This window comes from Erythrolamprus reginae, chromosome 3 (assembly GCF_031021105.1).
Source record: "Erythrolamprus reginae isolate rEryReg1 chromosome 3, rEryReg1.hap1, whole genome shotgun sequence".
Taxonomy (NCBI): Eukaryota; Metazoa; Chordata; class Lepidosauria; order Squamata; family Dipsadidae; genus Erythrolamprus; species Erythrolamprus reginae.
In genome coordinates this window covers 3999055-4013919 of record NC_091952.1, presented here as the reverse complement: position 1 = coordinate 4013919, position 14865 = coordinate 3999055, and the positions used below count along the sequence as shown (strand labels likewise).

At 43.6% G+C, this 14865-nt stretch overlaps 2 protein-coding genes across 4 annotated transcripts in view; both read right to left on the bottom strand.

The window, feature by feature from the left end:
• The window catches only part of RBCK1 (RANBP2-type and C3HC4-type zinc finger containing 1), a 40597-nt gene extending 35910 nt beyond the window's left edge, over positions 1-4687 (bottom strand). Inside the window, exon 1 of one of the 3 annotated variants that reach the window (XM_070744403.1) lies at positions 4390-4687. The gene's annotated coding sequence lies outside the window, so the exon portion shown is untranslated. The remainder of the gene's footprint in view (positions 1-4389) is intronic. The other 2 variants (XM_070744406.1, XM_070744404.1) reach the window with 2 other exon arrangements.
• Positions 4688-10573: 5886 nt separating this feature from the next.
• On the bottom strand, positions 10574-14042 carry TRIB3 (tribbles pseudokinase 3). The gene is given in 3 exon segments (XM_070744365.1): positions 10574-11145; positions 11147-11162; positions 13755-14042. Coding segments are annotated over 3 exon segments (753 nt in total). The 5' UTR covers positions 14018-14042; the 3' UTR covers positions 10574-10671.
• Positions 14043-14865: the final 823 nt, after the last annotated feature.

Sequence of the window (14865 nt, the reverse complement as noted above, 5' to 3'; positions counted from 1 at the left end):
CCTATACAGTGGTACCTCATGACACGAACCCCTCGTGATACGAACCCGGGGTTCGGAAATTTTTTGCCTCTTTTTACGAACTTTTTTCAGCTTACAACCAGCCAGACGTCTTCGTGACGTCAAAGCTCCGCCTATGGAATTCCCTATTGGGATTCCCCACCTTCTTTTTTTTTTGAAAATAAATTTATTAAATATATACAATAAAAACCAAATACAGAAAGACAAAAGAGATATGCATATTGTACATTTTTTACACTCTACTTATGTAGTAATTTCTTTCTAGCCTCCAGATCGGCCGAAAACGCTGCCGCCGATCGCAAAAACGGTGCTCCGCCGAGCGGCGGCGCCCAGCTGTAACCTTCTGAAACAGCTGGGTGCTTCTCAGCGGCCTCCGGAACCCAAACCCGAACTTCCGGGTTCGGCATTCGGGAGAATGCCGAGACGCCCCCCAGCTGTTTCAGAAGGTGACAGCCAGGCGGCGGCGCTTCTCGGCGGCCTCCCGAACCAGAACCCGAAAAGTTCGGGTTCAGGTTCGGGAGAATGCCGAGAAGCCCCCCAGCTGTTTTAAAAGGTGACAGCCAGGCGGCAGCGCCCAGCGGAGTGCCATTTTGCTATTTTTTTTTCTTTTTGCACGGATTAATCGCTTTTAATCGTTCGTCTTATGAACGTTTCGCCTTACGAACCTACTTCCGGAACCAATTAGGTTCGTAAGACGAGGTATTACTGTATTCTATTTTCTCTTCCGTTCCATTCTATTATCTATTCCTTTCTATTAACTGGCTACTGTCGGCGACTACTGTCGGCAACTACTTCAGCTTCAACCACAACAACACAAGACCTCACAACAGATTTAAACTTAGTATTAACCGCTCCAAACTTGACTGTAAAAAATACAACTTCAGTAACTGAGTTGTCGAAGCATGGAACTCATTACCGGACTCCATAATGTCATCCCCAAACCCCCAACATTTTACCCTTAGATTATCCACGGTTGACCTATCCAGATTCTGAAGAGGTCAGTAAGGGGCGAGTACAAGTGCACTAGAGTGCCTTCCGTCCCCTGTCCTATTGCTCTCCTATATCTCCTATACCTTTCTTCTTTCCTATATTTATTCTATTCTTTCGTTGTTATATTTTATTCCTATTTTTTCTCTTCTATTCTTTCTTAGATGTATTTTTCTATGAGTATATCCTCTATAACCTTCATTATATATTTACTATTTGTATACCCAATATACCCCTCATTGTGTAATGGACAAAATCAATCAATCAATAAATAAATAAACTACTCCCGTGTTGGCGAACCTGGGGCACATGTATCACAGATGGCACATGGAGCCATATTGGAGGGCATGTAAGGCATTGCCCTATGTCAGTCCCGGTGCCCATGCGTGGACTAGAAAACTAGATAGTTGATTTTTGGCATTGGGAAAGGCCGTTTCACCTGCGAGAAACTGCCCAACGGGCAAATCGGGCATACGCAGGGATAGAGCAGGCGTTGCACATTCATGGTGGGAGGGGATGGGTGTGGGCACATACGCGCATGCTAGCACATATACACACACCATTTTGGCAGGAGACCCAAAAAAGATTCACCATCACTTATCTATTCTTTTGCATTCCTTTCTATTCGCATTCTATTTATTTATATCCCGCCTTTATTATTTTTACAAAGAAGCCAAAATGGCAACTATATCCAACACAACACCCTCCTCATATTTTCACTAACAACAACAACAGACTTGCACAGACGCAGCAACCTCCCTAATCTCTGCCATTAGTTTGGGACTATAATCCTCAAATGCATCTCATCCATCTGGAACCCACACCGCATTTTGGACATAAACACTCTAGAAATGTCCAGAGATACTTTACTAGAAGAGCCCTCCACTCCTCCACTCGCAACACAATACCCTACACCAGTGTTTCCCAACCTTGGCAACTTGAAAATATCTGGACTTCAACTCCCAGAATTCCCCAGCCAGCAAATGCTGGCTGGGGAATTCTGGGAGTTGACGTCCAGATATCTTCAAGTTGCCAAGGTTGGGAAACACTGCCCTACACAACTAGACTTACAATCCTAGGTTTAGAAAGCTTAGAACGACGTCGCCTTAAACACGACCTAAGCACAGCCCATAAAATCATCTGCTACAACCTCCTTCCTGTCAACAACTACTTCAGCTTCAACCATAACAACACACAAGCACAAAATAGATACAAACTTAAAGTAAACCACTCCAAACTCGACTGAAATACGACTTTAGCAACTGAATAATTGATGCCTGCAACACACTACCAGACTCTATAGTATCATCATCTAACCCCCCCAAATTTTACCCTTAGACTCTCCACTGTTGACCTCCCCCCATTCCTAAGAGGTCAGTAAGGGGCGTGCATAAGTGCACCAGCGTGTCTTCCGTCCCCTGTCCTAATGTTTCTCTCTCACTAGCATCATGTACATGATAATTACCCTGTTTCCCCAAAAATAAGTCACCCCCAAAAGTAAGACGTAGGAGACGTTTCGTTTCTCAGCATTCCCAAACAGAACATATAGAATAGAATAGAATAGAATTTTATTGGCCAAGTGTGATTGGACACACAAGGAATTTGTCTTGGTGCATATGCTCTCTGCGTACATAAAAGAAAAATATACATTTGTCAAGAATAACACAGCTGTCCATAAATTGCATCCCAAAACGCTGCATCAGTCAGATTTAAAACACATCCAGCACGCATCCAACATGCGGCTGCATATTTGGATGCGTTTTTTCTGAAGCAGGATACAGGATACAATTCATTGAAAAAAAATAAGACATCCCCTGAAAATGAGACATAGCACATCGTTGGGAGCAAAAATTAATATAAGACGCTGTCTTATTTTCGGGGAAACACGGTATTTGAGGGTTGCAGCCTTGGGGAAAATTGCTAGGTGAAAATATTTGTTATGAGTTTCAGGAGAAACAGAAAGTGGCTGTGTTACAAAAACTTTATATACGGATGATAAGGATGTGCAAGGTCACAATTAAATTCCTCAGTGCAGCCTTTCTGAATCTTATCAGTTGTAAGTTGTGTAGACTTTATCTCCCAGAAATGGGGAGTTGAAATCCACCCATTCTAAGCCGCCAAGGTTTGGTCCCTGGTTGTTTTTAATTAGTATAACTTTTTGAGGAAAGAAAAAGAAAGGGAGGGAGGGAGGGAGGGAGGGAGGAGGAGAGAATGAACAAACAAACTAACAAATGAAGGAAGGAAGGAAGGAAGGAAGGAAGGAAGGAAGGAAGGCCCAAAGAGGCTGATATTATTCTCCAGAACGCACAAAAGGCTTGGGAGTTTTTTAGTTCTGGATTTTATTGTTGTTGTTAGTTGACATGAATTGTGTTTTTATATTAATAATGATTGAAAAAATGACTCCATGAATTAGAAACAGAAAGAAACAGGAACAGAGGAAAGGGAGGAGGAAAGAAAGAAGGAAAGAAAGAAAGGAGGGGAAGGAGAGAAGTAGAGGAGGAAGGAAGGAAGGAAAGAAGGAAGGAAGGAAGCAAAGAAGGAAGGAAGGAAGGAAGGAAGGAAGGAAGGAAGGAACACCAAACTCAGGGAGCAGCAAGCTTTTTCTTTGCTTGTCTATGTGCTCACAAGTCAGCCCATTACTGACCGTTCCCTTTCTAAGGCCAAACAACACCACCACCAATCTCCATTCCCGCCCTTCTCTTTGCATGCAAGCAAGCGGAGAAAAAGCCCCCAGAGGGGGGGGGGGGTTCTACCCCCTATCTGTCTAGGACAGAGGTAGGCAAAGTTGGCTCTTCTAAGACATAAAGACTTCAACTCCCAGAATTCCTGAGCTAGCATGATTGGCTCAGGAATTCTGGGAATTGAAGTCCACAGGTGATAGAAGAGCCCACTTTGCCTACCCCTGGGCTGGGGAATTCTGGGAGTTGAAGTCCACAGGTCATGGAAGAGTCCATTTCCTCTACTCCTGGTCTGGGGCCATGGCTGGAGAAGTGAAGGGGGGGGTGCGTTCCAAAAAGTAACTAGCAAAGCCCGACCCCCCCCTTGCAAGGCACACAAACACACAAAAACAAAGACACACACACAACAGAGCCGTTTGCAAACACACACACCCCGCCCTGGGACTGCAAGAAGTTGCAAACCCCCGTTTAGGGAGGTGGGAGGCAGAGATCAAGGGAAGGGGGGGCAACTCTGGGAGAGGGGAGCAAGAGATCCAAAGCCACACACACACACAACACACACACACCACAAAGCGAGGCGGCCTGGGCCTCCCGCCCCGCCCCGCAAAACTTGCAAGCATACAGGTCGCCCCTTTTTTCCCCCGGGGCCACTGCAAAGAAGGCGGGAGGGTAAAGTGGGTTGGGGGGGGTCCCCGCAAGAACTGACCTCCAGCCCCCGGCGGGGAAAACGGGCTCCGCGTCGCTTCCAGGAAAAGGAAAGTAAAAGCGGCGCGGAGGAGGAGCCATGCAGTTCCGCTTTCGGAGCCCGGGCAGAGGGAATCCCCGTGACGTCACCGGACCGGGTCTCCGCCTCCTCTCCCCCCCCCTTCCGTGCAGGACCCCCGCAAGCGAACAGTTAGCAGTGACTCCCGTTCCTCAGCCAAATCCCCGGAAGCGGAGCCGAGCCGGATTAAAGGGGCTTTTCCGGGGCTGGCTTTGTTATTTCTCTCTCTTTCCCTTCTCCCCGCCTCGCTTCCAGATCACCTGGGGGTCCCCCGTCCAATCCAGATTTCAAACCTCACCCGCTACTTTTTAAAAATGATGATGATGATGATCAGGTGACCTTGGGGGATTTGTCATTAAGTGTGAAAAACAGTCATTGCTGTTGTTGTTTTGTTGTTGTTGTTGGTGTTTTCTTGTTATTATCATTATTGTTATCATCATTGTTATTATTGTTGTTGTTATTATTATTATTAGTATTATTACTATTAAATCAACAATACAACACAGCAAACACAGCAAGGTTTTCAAATGTCCGCTGAGATCCTTTGGCACTGCGCCAAGTTATTTTTATTGTTACTGTTACTGTTATTATTATTAGTAATAGTATTATATCAACAATACAACACAGCAAACGAGATCACTATGCTGGATTTCGTATTTCATCCCCAGTCGGGCGCTTCCCAAGCACCTAGGACTGTGTGATGTAGCGGCGAATTATGTTTGCCGATCCCAGTAAAGCGGCCTTTTGCAATTGAGAGATGGAGATTTTGTCAATTCCGATGGTTTTCAAATGTCCACTGAGATCCTTTGGCCCTGCGCCCAGTGTGCCAAGTACCACTGGGACCACTTTCACTGGCTTATACCAGAGTCGTTGCAGCTCGATTTTTAGATCCTTGTATTTCACTAATTTCTCTAGCTGCTTCTCCTCAATTCTGCTGTCTCCTGGGATTGCGATGTCGATGATCCATACTTTCTTTTTCTCCACAATCACAATGTCTGGTGTGTTATGCTTCAGAATTCGGTCAGTCTGAAGTCGGAAGTCCCACAGTAGTTTTGCTTGCTCATTTTCGACCACTTTTTTGGGCTTATGATCCCACCAGTTCTTTGCCACTGGTAAATGGTAGTTCCGGCACAAGTTCCAGTGGATCATCTGTGCCACAGCATCATGTCTATGCTTGTAGTCAGTCTGTGCGATCTTTTTGCAGCAGCTGAGTACGTGATCGATTGTTTCATCTGTTTCTTTACACAATTATTGTTGTTGTTGTTATTGTTATTGTTGTTGTTGTTATTATTATTATTATTATTATTATTATTTAGATTTGTATGCCGCCCCTCTCCAAGGACTCAGGGCGGCTCACAACACAGCAAACAAAATACAATGTACAAATCTAAAAATCCAATTAATTTGTAACTTTGGTCACTTAAACAAACTTGTAAGTCAAGTACTGCCCAATTCTAATGGACTCCTGTTAGTGTAAAAAACTAGAAAAAAGACAGTTAAAAATCCAAAATCAGACGGACAACCTAGATTAATTCTAGGGAATAAACCTCTGCCAGTGCCCAGAGAAAAGAAACGCTCTCTTTGCTCGGGGCAGCCGAGGAGTCACCACAGCGAAGGAAAGGCGCCGGCTACGAAGCGAGTGAGCAAGAAGAGAGGGAAGCCCTTCAGCATGGGAAGGAAGAGGAAGCAGGGAGCAGCAGCAGCAGCAGCCAGTGTATGGGAGGCAGCCTAACGTCGGGTATATGGAAGGCGAGTCCCTCTCTTTTTTTTTAAGCCTTAAAGTTTTGAATTTTTTTGATTCCCTTCATCTCACCTTCTTCCTTCGGCAGCAACTGTCCTCCTCCTCCTCTTCTTGCACCTCCTCCTACCACCCAAATTCCAAGCTTTTATTTCTTCCCTGATGGGTTTGCACGCATTATTTGCTTTTACACTGATTCCTATGGGAAAATCTGCTTCTACTTACAAACCTTTCTACTTAAGAACCTGGTCACGGAACGAATTAAGTTCTTAAGTAGAGGTAGCACTGTACTCTGAAAAATACGGTATGGCCACAAATCTTAAAATTTGAAAAATACCATTTTACGTTCAATTCGTACCTTAATAAAAACTGCGGAAACAGGATATCAGCAAAAAAAGTTTATTCCAACGTCTCAAATCTCAAAAAATATTGCTACAAATTCCAATCAATTCATTTTTAAATTTTTTTTCCAAAAGACAAGAAAAATCGGCAAACTCACTGTTTAAAAGAGTGTGAGAGACTCAGTTCACACAGCACTGTAAACCCAGGTTTATCACACACAGCAGTGCTGTTCACACAATGTGTACGACACCCACCCCCAACAAGGAAATAAAATTATAATCTGGCACAAAGTGATAGTCAGAATCATATATCACAGACATGCAGGAGATCTTACCCTGTGCACTGCCCAAAATGAATTTTCAATTCTCAATTTTTTAACTTTCCACTCCTGTTTTTTGGAATCAATGCTGCATATTTGCACAATTCAATTAATCATGGACTTCACTCTCTTTTTTTTTACCCTGTCTTCATTTTTACAAATAATTCAAGGCAGAAAATACACGAAATATCCCTTCCTTCTAGTTTTCGCACGACCACCCTGGCAGGTGAGTTGGGTTGGGTGGGTTGGATTGTGTTGGGTGGGTTGAGTTGGGTTGAATGGATTGGGTTGGGTAGGTTGGGCTGAATGGATTGGGTTGGATTGGGTGGGTTGGGTTGGGTTGAATGGATTGCGTTGGTGGGTTGGGTTGAATGGATTGTGTTGGGTGGGTTGAGTTGGGTTGAATGGATTGGGTTGGGTGGGTTGAGTTGGGTTGAATGGATTGGGTTGGGTAGGTTGGGTTGAATGGATTGGATTTGGTGGGTTGGGTTGAATGGATTGTGTTGGGTGGGTTGGGTTGAATGGATTGTGTTGGGTAGGTTGGGCTGAATGGATTGGATTTTGTGGGTTGGGTTGGGTTGCATGGACTGTGTTGGGTGGGTTGGGTTGGATGGGTTGGGTTGAATGGATTGTGTTGGGTGGGTTGGGTTGAATGGATTGAGTTGGGTAGGTTGGGTTGAATGGATTGGATTTGGTGGGTTGGGTTGGGTTGGGTTGAATGGATTGTGTTGGGTGGATTGGGTTGAATGGATTGTGTTGGGTGGGTTGGGTTGAATGGATTGTGTTGGGTAGGTTGGGCTGAATGGATTGGATTTGGTGGGTTGGGTTGGGTTGAATGGATTGCATTGGTGGGTTGGGTTGGATGGATTGTGTTGGGTGGGTTGGGTTGAATGGATTGTGTTGGGTGGGTTGGGTTGAATGGATTGTGTTGGGTGGGTTGGGTTGAATGGATTGTGTTGGGTGGGTTGGGTTGAATGGATTGTGTTGGGTGGGTTGGGTTGAATGGATTGTGTTGGGTAGGTTGGGCTGAATGGATTGGATTTGGTGGGTTGGGTTGGGTTGAATGGATTGGGTTGGGTGGATTGGGTTGAATGGATTGTGTTGGGTGGGTTGGGTTGAATGGATTGTGTTGGGTGGGTTGGGTTGAATGGATTGTGTTGGGTAGGTTGGGCTGAATGGATTGGATTTGGTGGGTTGGGTTGGGTTGAATGGATTGCATTGGTGGGTTGGGTTGGATGGATTGGGTTGGGTGGGTTAGGTTGAGTGGATTGCGTTGGGTGGGTTGGGTTGAGTTGGCTTGAATGGATTGGGTGCATTGGGTTGGGCACCCCATAACCAAACCAGCTCCATTCTTGGAACTAATGGACAAACCAACTCCTTCAGGGTTGGAAGAATGAGAGAGGATCTCAGATACATCCATATCTTGCTCAAGTGCCTCTCTTGATGGTTGGACTAAACCATACCATGATCTAATTATGGCTCTCTTCCTACAATGTCTAAATTCTGTGAAGTTGAAGAAAGAAACTTGAGAGAGAGAAGTATCCATAACTGTTATGAGGAGGATCACGAAGTCAAGAGGAAGGATCATATTTTGGTGGCTTCAAATCTTGGCTTGGTCATCAAACCCAACCAAGAATTATGGAGTCAGATGATTTCTTTCTCCACCTTCAAAATCACCCATTTTCACAGGTCTGTGGTTAAAATCAGCACACATACCCATATATACCTTTCCTGTCTTCAACCCAACCGTGATCAACTATGGCCCTCTTCCTACAACATCTCAATTTCTGGAGTTGGAGAAACAAGCTTAAGGAAACGAGGTGTCTGGAATTATTAGCATTTACCATTAGCATTCAAACTTATATCCCACTCCACAATGCTTTACAGCCCTCTCTAAGTGATTTACAGAGAGTTGGCCTCTTGCCCCCAACAATCTGGGTCCTCATTTGACCCACCAAGGAAGGAAGGAAGGCTGAGTCAACCTGGAGCTTACTGAGATTCGATCTGCCAAATGGCTGTCAGCTGGTGATCAGCAGAAGTAGCTTGTAGTACTGCACTCTAACCACTGCACCATCGAGGTTCTATTATGGGGAGGATCCTGAGTTCAAGAGGAAGGGCCAGATCTTGGTCACCTCAAATCTGGGCTTGGTCATCAAACGCAACCAAGAACTATCGGCCCACACAATAAGAACCTTTTTTTTCTCATCCTTAACTTCACAGGTCTGTATTTAAAACACACACAAACAAACACACACACACACACAACACACACAATCCTGAATGGAGCAGAGGTGTAAAACCATCTCAAGCCAAGTGAGCAAGCTTAGCAAACATGTCTTCAAAAGTCACAAGGTCCCTCAAATGTAATGGACCCCAATTGGGATCAAGGAAGGTCCCCTGGAGAAGATCCCCAAACACCTCACATCTGTCAAAGTAGAATTTGTGGAACCAAATTCGGGTGAGAAATAGGGCAGATTTTTTTCTGGGTCGACAGCAGCATCCTTTTCAAAGCAAAGTTGGAATTTAAAAGATAGCATCAAAAAAAGAGAGAGGAAAAGACGGACCTTGGTGAGAGGTGTTGTTTCTTCCCCAACTTTGGCCACTTTTAAGATGGGTTGGACTTTTACTGAAAGAGTAGTAGAAGCTTGGAACAAACTTCCAGCAGACGTTGATTGGTAAATCCACAGCAAATGAATTGAAACATGCCTGGAATAAACATCCATCCATCCTAAGATAAAAATAGTATAAGAGCAGACTAGATGGACCATGAGGTCCTTTTCTGCCGTCAGTCTTTTATGTTTCTAGGACTTCAACTCCCAGAATTCCTGAGCGCTCCGAGGAATTCTGGGAGTGGACTCACGCATCTTAAAAGCAGCAAGTTTGAAAAACACCGATTAACCCGTTCACAGTGTAATTATTCATCCTAAGGCACTGCGGGATACAAGGAATTTAAGGCCACCCTGGGGGTTTTTGGAGGGGGGGGGGTGTTTCAGAAAGAATAAGGAAAGCCCCCCCCCCCTTGCCCTCCTCCTCCCTTCCCACGAGGCTGCTCTCCTCCTACTCCTCAGAAAGCACCAGGCTGCAGGCTGACCAAAATGGTGAACCATGAAATCTAGTGCTGGAATGTGGAAGGATCTGACACCAGATATTCTTGGTGCCCTCTGAGTTTGCAGATGTTTCATGACCAAACTAGGAAATATCATCAGTCCTAGAAGGGAGGAGGCGTATGCAAAGTGGAGGAGGAGAAAGAGAGGAAGAGGAGGGGCTGTGGGGGTCCTTGGTGCTCTCTCGAGCTTGGCTATTTTCCTACAGACATCTCATAACCAAACTACGCAACATCATCCATGCTACATGACGTTACGTTGTGGAAAGGAGTGGAGTTTGCAGGGAGGAGGAAGACGACGATGACTTCAGCGTCTTTTTCTTTGTGTTCTCCAAGCTCAGCCATTTACTTACAGACGTCTCATTACCAAACTACCTAACACCACCCGTTCTAGATCTCTTTCTCCCATCAATCATCCCAGCAGGTTCCTTGTCCAGATAGGCCATACAGACCCCAAATTTAAGGTGCGAAACAGCCCTCTTTTAAGAGCTTGCTGGTGCTTAACAAAAGTCCCCTAGTTTTCTTTGGCATAGGTGAGAAAGCAAAGAGGGGCTGGGAGCCCTTATCTAGTCCATGGTTTGGGACAAAGTGACCCCTGCCCCATGGGAGGGCAAAGGTGAAAGGGTCTTTGTCCTCCAAAAGGCACTTCAGAGGCGGCGGAGATATGTCCTTCAACGCCATATCATGCTCGCTTCCTTCCGCGTTCGTCCACGCCAGGCCACTTCATCTGTCCTCTCCTTGCAATTTATCCAAATTCTTTCTGCAGCTCCCCATTTCGGGAACCACTTGGTCCAGACCCTGCCCTCCTCCGGCGGGACTGACCCCCGACGGTTTGGGGACCGGGTCCGAAGCCAGCCAAGGATGGAGCAGAATGCCGCTGGCGGTCAGCCTTTCAGCCGGATCCCTTCGCAAGAGGCAGCGGATGAGACACTGGGCCTTGGGCGAGAGGTCGCCTGGAACCGTGAATCGTCCGCGGCAGATCTTGCCAAACAATGCGATGGGCTTGGTGCCCTGGAAGGGGTAGCAGCCCACCAGCAGAGTGTAGAGGACCACCCCCAGGCTCCAGATATCAGCTGCCTTTCCAGAATAGGAGCCCTTGAAGCTGAGGATTTCGGGACACACGTAAGCTGGACAGCCGTGCTTGTCCACCAAGGCGTCGTCGGGGCCTATCAAGACCTGGGCATCTTCAAGGTTCTCCCAGCAGCAACTTGGACCTGGGGAAAAAAACAAAGGTAGAAGGTTGGTTGGTTGGTTGGTTGGTTGGTTGGTTGGTTGGTTGGTTGGTTGGTTGGTTGGTTGGCCCCCCAACTCCTTCTGGACTCTGGGCAGTATACAAATATTATTATTATTATTATTATTATTATTATTATTATTATTATTATGTCACTACAACACAGCAAACAAGATCACTATGCTGGATTTCGTATTTCCTCACCAGTCGGGCACTTCCCAAGCACCTTTATTATTATTTATAATAAATATTATTATATTTATTATTATTATTATATTATAATAATATAATAATTTTAAAATAATTTAAAAATAACAATAATATAAAAATGGGAGGTTAATCAGATTGATTATGTTTAATTTTAATCATGCCTGAATGACAAATGAAATAAAATCTAGGATTATTATAATAATAATAATAAAATAATATATTATATATTATATTATATTATATTATATTATATTATATTATATTATATTATATTATATTATATTATACTGCACAGTATAATATCTTCGGAGAGGGGCGGCATACAAATCTAAATAATAAATAAATAAATATTATATTATATTATTATTAATAATAATAATAAATATTTATTATTATTATCTAAAAACAATATAAAAACAGTAAAAAAAACCATAGAAAAAAGAGAATAAAAGTCATTCACATCTTTTTGCCGGAGCGAGGTGCTATCATATTGCTCAACGGCCCAGTCCTGCCGGCAGAACCAGGTTTCATGGTTTTCTGGAAGGCCAAATTTGACACACACACCCTCTTTTTTGTGGCCGCTCCTCAAATACAGGAAGACTGCTATCACGTCCCCCCTAGTCCTTCTTTTCTCAAGACTTGCTGTTAATTAATTTTGACAAAATTAACTTCCAACGCACCAGAAGGCAGAACAAGAGGCAATGGATGGAAACTAATCAAGGAGAGAGGCAACCTGGAATTAAGGAGAAACTTCCTAAGTGAAGACAATTAACCAGTGCAACTGTTTGCCACCAGAAGTTGTGGCTGCTCCATCACTCATGTGTGAGGCAATCTATGTTTTGATTGATTGCTGGGTGTAAAGAGGGTGTTTCCCCCCCCCCGCCTTTTTTCTTCTGTGTGTTCTGTAGGCTGTTTGATTTACTTCATGATGTTTGTTTGTTTGTTTGTTTATTGATTGATTTTGTCCAATACACAATGAGGGTTTTAGTGGCTTATATCTATATACACATAGTAAAATACATGATGAAGGTTATAGAGGAGATACTCATAGTAAAATATATCTAAGAAATAATAGAGAAGAAGATATAGGAACAGAACATATCAATGAAAGAATAGAAGAAGAGATATAGGAATAGAAGAAAGGTATAGGAGATATAGGAGAGCAATAGGACAGGGGACGGAAGGCACTCTAGTGCACTTGTACTCGCCCCTTAATGACCTCTTAGGAATCTGGATAGGTCAACCATAGATAATCTAAGGGTAAAGTGTTGGGGGTTTGGGGATGACACTATGGAGTCCGGTAATGAGTTCCACGCTTCGACAACTCGGTTATTGAAGTCATATTTTTTACAGTCAAGTTTGGAGCGGTTAATATTAAGTTTAAATCTGTTGTGTGCTCTTGTGTTGTTGTGGTTGAAGCTGAAGTAGTGGCTGACAGGCAGGACGTTGCAGCATATGATCTTGTGGGCAATACTTAGATCTTGTTTAAGGCGTCTTAGTTCTAAACTTTCTAGGCTCAGGATTGAAAGTCTAGTCTTGTAGGGTATTCTGTTTCGAGTGGAGGAGTGAAGGGCTCTTCTGGTGAAGTATCTTTGGACATTTTCAAGGGTGTTGATGTCTGAGATGCAGTATGGGATCCAAACAGATGAGCTGTATTCGAGGATGGGTCTGGCAAAAGTTTTGTAAGCTCTGGTAAGTAGTGTGAGATTGCCAGAGCAGAAGCTACGTAGGATTAGGTTTACAACTCTTGAAGCCTTCTTGGCTATATTGTTGCAGTGGGCTTTGGCACTTAAATCTTTTGTTATTAGTTCCAGTGCTATTTGTTTCAGAGTGCTGGCTCGTGCATGAGGTAATCTACGCTTTGATTGGTTGCTGGGTGTAAAGAGGGTGTTTCCCTCCCCCCCCCCCCCCGCCTTTTTTCTTCTGTGTGCTCTGTAGGCTGTTTGATTTACCTCATGATGTTCCAGAGTGCTGGCTCGTGCACCAGGCAAACTACTCTATGCTTTGATTGGTTGCTGAAAGCATAAAGGGGGCGTTTCCCTTTCTCCTCCCTTTTTTTCTTCTGCGTGCTTTACCTCACGATTTACCTCATGATTTTCCTGTCTCTCTTTGTCTGCTGTAAATCTAAATGTAATTTTTTAAAAAATATAAAACTACAAATTTGTATCAATGTCTCCAACTGCACAATTCCCTAACAACTGAGACTGGAATCTGCTAAATGGTAGGTGTGTTAATCAGACACCTCGCCATGATTATGTTTAATTTTAATCATGTCTGAATGCTAAATGAAATAAAATCTAGGATTTTTGTGTGGCAACTTTTTTGTGTTCCTCTGGAAAAATCAGCTGGCCTTTTCAGTCCTCACCGTTCTCGATCCGCGAAGACAAACTTCCTCAGTTTGATGTCTCGGAGGACGATGCCGTGCTGGTGGCAGTGGGCGACGGCTTCAACCATTTGTCGGAAGAGAGCAATGGCCTCAGACTCCGGTACACGCTTGCGGCGCCTCACCAGGTCGTGCATGTTGTCCTTCCCGGGCTCAAAAAAGATGTAAACATTCTGGTCTCCCACGATGACCTCGGCCACCCGGGCAATGTTGGGGTGAGAGGGGAGAGCAGCGTAGGGCGCCATCACCTTGGGGTAGCTCTTGGCTGGATAAACCTGAAAGGGAAGAGAAAGAGGTGAGACAAAAGATCAAGCAGCAGAATTATCTAGGGGATTAGAGAGAGAGAGAGAGAGAGAGAGAGAGAGAGATGATAGATAGATAGATAGATAGATAGATAGATATAATTAAATAAAAGAGATAGATAGACAGAGAGATAGACAGACAGACCGACAGACAGATGATGATAGATAGATAGATAGATAGATAGATAGATAGACAGATAGTAAATAGATAGATAGATAGATAGATAGATAGATAGATAGATGAATGATAGATAGATAGATATAATTAAATAAAGAGATAGATAGACAGACAGACAGACAGACAGACACAGACGATGATAGATAGATAGATAGATAGATAGATAGATAGACAGATAGTAGATAGATAGATAGATAGATATAATTAAATAAAAGAGATAGATAGACAGACAAACAGACGATGATAGATAGACAGATAGATAGATAGACAGATAGTAGATAGATAGATAGATAGATAGATAGATGAATGATAGATAGATATAATTAAATAAAAGAGATATACAGACAGACAGACGATGATAGATAGATAGATAGATAGATAGATATAATTAAATAAAAGAGATAGATAGACAGACAAACAAACAGACGATGATAGATAGATAGATAGATAGATAGATAGATAGACAGATAGATAGATAGACAGATAGTAGATAGATAGATAGATAGATAGATAGATAGATGAATGATAGATAGATAGATAGATAGATATAATTAAATAAAAGAGATAGACAGACAGACGATGATAGATAGATAGATAGATAGATAGATAGATA